At 39.5% G+C, this 8,375-nt stretch overlaps 1 protein-coding gene across 1 annotated transcript; it reads left to right on the top strand.

Annotated features, from left to right (window-relative positions):
• The first annotated feature begins 2,650 nt into the window (after positions 1 to 2,650).
• Positions 2,651 to 6,708, top strand: LOC124798193 (putative beta-carotene-binding protein). Its single transcript, XM_047261489.1, has 6 exons — positions 2,651 to 2,755; positions 3,711 to 3,821; positions 4,606 to 4,756; positions 4,920 to 5,059; positions 5,339 to 5,491; positions 6,440 to 6,708. Exons 1-6 carry the CDS (start codon positions 2,695 to 2,697, stop codon positions 6,637 to 6,639), a joined length of 816 nt encoding a protein of 271 aa, XP_047117445.1. The 5' UTR covers positions 2,651 to 2,694; the 3' UTR covers positions 6,640 to 6,708.
• Positions 6,709 to 8,375: the final 1,667 nt, after the last annotated feature.

Here is an 8,375-nt window from a genome sequence, read left to right as displayed (position 1 = left end):
TTACTGAGAGAGAATTTTTCACCGAACAAAATCACTGATATGGAACACAATTTATTATAACTTTAGTTTTTCTGTTTTTAACACCTTGACTTTCCTAGACACTTCTTTTCTGGCTTAACCACAAACAGCTTCTAACTTATTCACAATTCTTTTCACTTGTTTTATGTGCTTCACTGCCGGCTCTTCTGATGACCAAAGCGCTGATATGGCAGCAGGAATAAACCAAAAGTTTTATTTTACATTCGAAATTTTGTCAGAAGTTTCTGAAATTTTGGGCCTGTCCTGCTGAAGTGGCTTCACTTTTATCGAATGAATCAATTATGCTTTTCGAAACATTGATCGTTTGGCAGTAATAGTTAAAAAACACGGTCTTGACACTCTGGATAAGTTTGTATACATCACTGAATCTACTACAAATCTCAACTGCACCTATGTGTAAAGCGTGAGCTAAGAAAGTCACATGCACAATTTTACGATTTTGCGGTACTAAAGCCTTTAGTGGATCGGAAATTTCACCACTTAAGTTGTAGTGTTTTAGCTCACTGAAGAACAAACGTAAATCAGGTATTAGACGATTTTCACCTGTGGATGGACACATAGGGTCCGATATATATCGTGTAATTTGGTAAGACAGGAAAAACTTGTGAATGAAGCAATTTTTATTCAAATTTTCTGTGTACTCACAGAGATGTCGAACAATTTGCTGACAGTAAAAAAACCTACTTCTTTAGCAGTTTAATGTTTATCAGAAACTTTCCGTCTGGACTACCTTCTGTGGGTTCATCAGCTTGTTTTGTACCTTCGTATGACACAGTCTTCTCTTAATGCGGGAAAATTAGGAAGATATTCTCCTTAGTATTTCTATAGCAGTTCACGAAATTTTGGATGATTGATTTTACTTAAGGGAATGTCACCGCAAAAGAAAGACGTACAAAGTTATTTACAGAATAGTGAATGAGATTGACGGAATTTCATAGCAAGCATTTGCTATGGTGTTTTTCCGCGGTACTACACATTTCTCTTTTTCTATCGTCAAATGCTAGAGATCGTTAGGGGATTTCTTCGCACTCACTCTTATGTCGCACAGTTTACAATGCAGAATTTTACCATGATTCGAAACCATGCTGAGTAGCGACCTGTTGAAATGTTTCTTGAACACTTCGCTTAACTTTAGGCATTTTCGTAACGATGCTGCACACACTTCCTATTTCAACAAGACTGAATAGCAAAATGAGACAATTGTTAGCAGTCTCAGGTCTAGAATAGCTTAAGTAACTAACTGCTAACAGAATAACTGTAGACTACACAAACTCACTGTTGCATAAGTATAAGTCCATTTCGTGAATTCAGACGAAACTGTGGAGGATGATGGATATTTATGATTTCCTAGTAGGGGGTGGGGCGTGGGGATGGGGTTTGGGGGAATGGAATATCGCTTAAAAAAAGGAGAGTTGGGGTCTGCCACCGACAAACTGGTTAAATGTGGTTTTGCTAAAGTAGATTTTGGTAACTGTTTTGGAGTTCAGGGTAAAAAAAAGTGTATTAATAAATAATAAGACTCCCATGTTAAGTTGAATTATATTTACCGGTTTGGATAGTAAACTATTTGCCACTCTTATTCTTTTGTTAATATATGTTTGAAATACATTGCAATCTATTTTGCTACATAATTATAAAAAATAATTGAATCTGTTCGAGTAATATATTCGCTTATTTCTGAAGTCATCTTCTCCAGTGTAATATGATACTCCTTTGGTTGGGGAGGGGGGGAGGTTATAGCCTCCGTAGCCCCTTCCTCCCTTGCCAGCGCCCCTGTTTTCCAATAAAGAAAATGAGATGCGAAATTCTGAGAAAAGTAACAGTAGCAAGAAAAATTCTTTACTTGTTGAAAGACGGAGAATGCAATGATGGTTCAAATGGCTCTGAGCACTACGGGATTTAGCTTCTGAGGTCATCAATCCCCTAGAACTACTTAAACCTAACTAACCTAAGGACGTCACACACATCCATGCCCGAGGCAGGATGCGAACCTGCAACCGTAACAGTCGCGCGGTTCATGACTGTAGCGCCTAGAACCGCTCGGCCACTCCGGCCGGCATAGAGTGCAATGATTAGAAGCATTTATTTACCGAAAAATACCGTTTCAGGGAGAAAAGGGCCACATTGACGCAAAAAGAACTTCATGAAATGCAGAAATTAATTGTTTTTAGTAACAAACATTTATACGTTTTTAAGGAACGTATGACCCATCATGAAATTCCCAGCCCCAGTAGTACAATACTTCATGGTAATGTCGAGTCTTGGTCTATTTAAGGCGTTCCGCTCTAACTACTGAGTCCTTATTCTACAAAACTTATGCAGTGTCCCTTGGGGTTAGTTAGTGGAATACCGATTTTACCTCGGGTCTCAGCATTGAGATGCAGTTTCAATAGTAGGAAAAATTACCCTAAGTTATGCTGGAGGTCTACGAGTTCCTGGAAAAGGAGCGACATTTGTAGACTTCGTACCTCGGCATCCTTGGTTTGTGCCCCAGGACCGACTTCACGTAGTGCAACATGTTACGCAACTACTGACGGCACTATGAAGTACCGTCGTCTTCGCAGAGGGACGCGGAGGGAGCAGCAAGTGCGGCGCGAAACCCTATATAAAGGCCGGACGGCGAGCTCTCGGCAGCTCTGGCAGCACGCAGCCACCATGCAGCTCGCCGCCGTTCTCGCCCTGCTCGTCGTCGCTGCAGTCGACGCACGAATTGGTGGTAAGCCGGCGCTCACGCCTGTCTAGCCTCTGTGGTTCTTAACAAAAAATCCGACATCTTCCTCGCCATTCTAGTTCTCTGTAAGTGCTACAAATCTGTATTTGATCTTGGAACAAAAACTGATTATTCGTCGGCATGTTCTTTTCTTTTCACGCAGTTATTTTTCCAAATAACATTGGAAACTAATGTATATACTGTATGAATGAGCAAAAACGATAGAAGACAACTAAAGACTCCTAAATAAGCTCCTAAGACCTTCATTCACTTTCGGAAACATCAATGCACGTGGACGTCAAGTGAAGAGAATTGAGAATAGAGGTAGGAAGCGTGCTGTTTTCAATAAGATCCTGATGACGCACTAGAGAGAATAAGAAACGGGATCATTAAGTGATGAGAAGGCATTTTTCTTTTCTCTGCATTATTCACAAATAAAGACCTTTCTTCATATCGTTTTTCTTGTTCACTAAAAGTGCAGGACTTCCACTATCAAATATAGTCTAAAGAAAATTTCCTAGAAAAATAAACTAGGGAGTGATGTTTAGTATCTACATTCAGGCGAGATCACTATTTGTCGGATTAATGCAAAGATGTACAGTGTGATTATCGCCTTGGTACTTAAATTAATGAGCCTAGCACCTCTACTTCTACTCCGTACTTTTAATTAATTTTATGCTACTCACCTTGTCTGTGTTAAGTATAAGCAGTTACAAATACAAGTTGTCACTAAGACACACCATTTGAGGTTGGTCTTACTGAAACTACAGACTGCAATTATTTAAACATGGTTTACGAATAATCGTCTCCTATCTGAAGATGATGAAAGTTCTCTTACTGAAACGACGCACATTCTTAACAACTGATTAGATATACTGGTTTCAGCACAAAGACAACGTGTGTTAATGTTCGCGGTAAACTCCACGATAAGTAATGCCCTGTTCTGGTGCTTTTCCCTCAGATGACCCGTCCCCCAGCGGCCTGGGAGTGAGGACGTGTCCCAGTAACGAGCCTGACGTCGTGACCTGCCGCCGGAACGCCCTGCAGTCGGCGCTCTCCCTCTTGGCAGGTGGTAAGTATTAACGTAAGACCACGCCACACCGTACAGCTAAACGTCAGGCACTTTTCAACGTCGGTACAGTCTTGTAAGCGGTGTGACGCTCCTGACTTCCAAGGGGTGAAGGGAAAGGGCTAATTTATGAATCTGAATTGACAAAAAATTAATTTACCACAAATTATGTTTACTTCGATTTATGTCATGCTCTGAAGCAAATTTAAATTATCTCAGCCTTACTCTTAGACTTGAAGTGAGGTGTAACTCGATCATGCTTCAATTTTCCCTGATAAATTTTTGCTCCACTATTGTCTTTGAAAGTTGTGTTATCATCATATGGAAACACCATGCATAAGAAATCAGTCTCTAAGTACTGGAACTCAAATTTCAGCCTAGATTTTAACTATAATCCACTAATTCTATGGGGCAGATAATATGTAGAACAACGGGAAATATATTTGAACAAAAACAAAAAGATAATGTGAAAGAGTGACTTACAAACTTAGAAACAGATCCACTCTAAACGGCTATCTTGAAAAGTCCTGCTCGGGAATTCTCCAATAATATGGTTACTGAAGCTGGTCGTCACTTCTTATGCCTCGTAGTGATTACTGCTTAGCAGAAATTTGTCTCAACGTACATCCCAAATGGACCTTAGCTTTTGCGTTAACGTTACCCTTCTATCTCGTGTTACAGATCTTTGTGGCCTGCAATACGTAGTCCGTTTTGTGAGATTCCCTGAAAATGTTGCCACGGTTCATTACAACCGTTTAAAGCTACTGACACGTCGTCTCGTCCACAGGTCTCCCCAGCATCGGGGCGAAACCCATCGACCCACTGACCCAGATCCCACCTCTGAATCTGAAAGCTGACTCGCCCGTGCTGAAGCTCAGGTTCAAGCTGGACGATATCGTCATGACTGGTCACGCAAACAGCGTCCTCGATAACTTACAGTGAGTACCGATAATGTTACGTTAAGAACCTAAGTCAGGGTTACTACCAAGAGGCTACTACTAAGTGTTTACTAATCACGAAATTTATAGTTTTAAAATCTGATATAACAATCGCGATAAATTCTCCTTTATTATTTCTAAAAATTGATTCATTTTTTGCCAGAGTGGATGTGGACAACCATACCATTCATGTTGTTACGCACACCCCTGGTGCCTTGGTGATGGAAGGAATCTACACTCTCGATGGGGAAGTTATTAAGGGCATTCCTATGAGAGGCAATGGTCGATTCAAACTTACAATGAGTAAGTATTACGTGGCTAACAATAACTGGACGTTTGGGTTTTAGGAGTATATGCGTGTGCTAAGAAGCTATAGGCTTTTAAGAAAAGGGAGATATAAAAAATCATGTAGTTCAAAGCAAAATTTAATGTATAGCTTTTCTTTTAGTGTTAAAAAAGGACTTTACTCATAATTGCAAGATTAAGTCATGTCGTTTCAGAATGCTGCAGTTAATTGTAAATGTAAATTCTTGTCTCACAAGTGATTCGCGTTTATTACGGATTGTTTTTTCTCCCTTTCAGTCGACTCTACAGCAGACGTAACTTACAAGGGACACCCAGTCACTCGAAGCAACGGTGATACTTACCTGAAACTGGACTCCGCCAAGACGAAGTACACGTACGGGAAGACTTCCTACGAGCTGACTGGACTTTTTGGAGGCTTCCCTCCTCTTGGTACGTCACACACGCACACTTACCATTTGGTTTTCTTATGGCAACTAATATCTCAACGAGCTGCTACTTACATATCTGTGTAAGATCCTTCAATCACGTATCATCAACTGTGAAGGGAGGGTATCTGATATTAAACCTCAGAAGTTTGTACCAACCCTATATTCCATGCAAGAAACGCGATGAATATCGGAAAGTGAAGTAATACTTACTTTCATTATATTGCTTTATCTTCCTTTAATAACATTCATTGTCAGATATGAACGCATAATTTCACATCTATGTTAACTTGTGAAAATTACTATCGCCTATTTCACACACAAGTCTCATTAGCCATACAGGTTACAGGATGACGTTCTCAGTTAATCACGTTACAAGTTACAAGCTTTCATTGCTGATATGATGCCTTCCATTATAACTCAACGAACAACATCTACTTGGGAATGAAATATAAGATACAGAGTTAACATATTCTAAATTATTATCCCGGGTTCGATTCCCCACGCGGTCAGGGATTTTCATCTACCTCGAGATGACTGAGTATTTGTGTTGTCAACATCATTTCATCATCATTCATGTTAGTGGCTAGATTGGGCTGAGGAAAGTTTGGGAATTTGTTCCGACACTGATAACCGCACAGTTGAGAGCCCCGCAAAACCAGACATCATCATCATTTAAATCATTAATTCTCTTTTTAACACCAGTTAGTGTGAACTGTTCTTTGGAGTAGCTAAACTATTTATTTGCAACATTTTCTCTGCTTGTATATACTTTGTTCCCTCCTTTTGTTTCCGTGCATACCTTAGGAAACTAGGAGCTCGGCTGTTTGTAAGTAATCCCGGTAACTGATCTCCTTACACATGCCAAATTTCAATGTGCCTGGCGTCTACACGTGACGTGCTGACGGCTTTCATACCGCACACTAAACGCAGACTATCCGCACACTTGCAGAGGCCGCAGGCAACGCCCTGATCAACGCGGTGACGTCGCCCATCGTGGAGCGCGAGATGCTGGGCCCCATGGAGGACTGGATGGAGCAGGTGTACAAGCAGCAGGCGCAGTACGTCTTCGACACCGTTCCGTACAACAAGCTCTTCCCGGAGAGCGAGAATACTATTACAAAGAATTCATTTTTCCTCAATTTTAAGTAAACTTTGTCTAATTTGTTATTTATATATAGTCAATAATATTATTTGTGTGAATAAAGGATTTTACTACAAGTTCTGTACTTAGATTATTAAAAATTCTGAAATGACATCAGTATCCAAGAACAAATTACTTCATCATATCCCCTTCTCATTATGCTGATTACATGTAACACCACTATAAGAGGATACCTTTTTATTTTCAGTAGCAGTGCGACAAACTTAAGTTTAGCCTGGTTAGTTTCAGATTTTCAGCTATACCGCAATGTTCAAATACATGATTGTAACAATGAACAGAGTAAAAATTCTTTATTGTGTAAGTGAAATATATGATTGTTGTCGCATAAATCATCAAATGCGTCAAACAACTTTCTTAAACGATAATTCCTCAAAATAAGTTCACTACAAAGAACCCGCAACCGTATAGTGCTTAAGCTGTTACGACAATCGTTTGTTCACCGTGTTGCAGTGCATTTCCTATCACTTGAGAAAATCAAGCTACTGCTCAAGAAACATGTTGAGAGCCATATGGTAAAAAAGCAGAATGAATCAATAAAACATCGAACGCCAACTTCATGACTATCAGCCTGCTGAGCGCATCAGTCAACTGAACGAACGATAGACCTCAATTATCCGTCGAGATAATCGGTCATAACTGGCTCAGAGAAATTAGGAAACATCCAAGACATCCTTTAACAGATTCACAGGAACCATTGCAAGCTTAAGTCATGATGGCTGGACTGACATAAATCTTTTGTATTAATCACTAAACCAAATCTCGTAGTACCATGAAAGCGGATGGCTATGTCGACTATTTAAGCTCTTTGACACATAAGCAACAGAACAGGGGTCGAACTTCAAAACCTTGAAATGCTTAGATCTTCAGATGAGAGGCCATTAAAGAGTGAAATAATTTTTTCATAAAGATTCACTTAATGAAATTCTCAGTTTTCATCATTGCTACATTATCATATGCCTTCGAGCAACAGAAAGGGAAGTCGAATTAGCATGCTTAGCAGAACTCGCATAAGATAAAGATACAATAGTTGATTACAAAACAATCAAACACACTTAAAAATAAAATAAAAAAATTTCACCCATGTCTTCGTGCATTCTTCATGTAGGATACTGGTTTAAAGCAGATCCCGAGGTGAAGGTTTCGAGCAAGTATCTTCATCAGAACCATGGTAACTGATGTCACTGAATCTATTTGCTGTAGTTTAGCCATTTTACCGTAAAAGTTTTACTCCCCTCCCCGACAGAGTTGCTTATATAACCATTTTGGAAATTCCGTCGTGTCTCAAGACAGATTCCATAAACCTATAAATTTATCCCGCCTCGTTTTTACGGTCCAATTCCAGTCGGCACCATTTAATTATTTTCTCGACATAAGCGTATATTCTTGAATATTCTTCTGTAGCATCACATTTCTAAATCGCTGTATAATCTTATCTTCTCTCCGTAGTTTATCATCCACGATTCGCTTCCGTATGAGACTAAAATCTATACAGACATTTTCATAAAACACTTATTAACGCTATAAAATTACATTGGGTAACTCATTATATTTTCTCAACTCTCCTTACTATTGCCAGTAGGAATTTTATGATTTATTTCTGAGATTATCTGTTAGTGTACCGCTCAAACTTTCGTCTACTGATTGATACGTTTCGTAATAAGGTGTAAATTTGAAACTTCGTAGGTGACAATATTCAGGACAATTAGCACTTATAACCATTGCT

This window comes from Schistocerca piceifrons, chromosome 5 (genome assembly GCF_021461385.2).
Source record: "Schistocerca piceifrons isolate TAMUIC-IGC-003096 chromosome 5, iqSchPice1.1, whole genome shotgun sequence".
Lineage (NCBI taxonomy): Eukaryota > Metazoa > Arthropoda > Insecta > Orthoptera > Acrididae > Schistocerca > Schistocerca piceifrons.
Note: the sequence above shows the minus strand (reverse complement) of the source record. Positions and strands in the feature narration are given on the sequence as shown.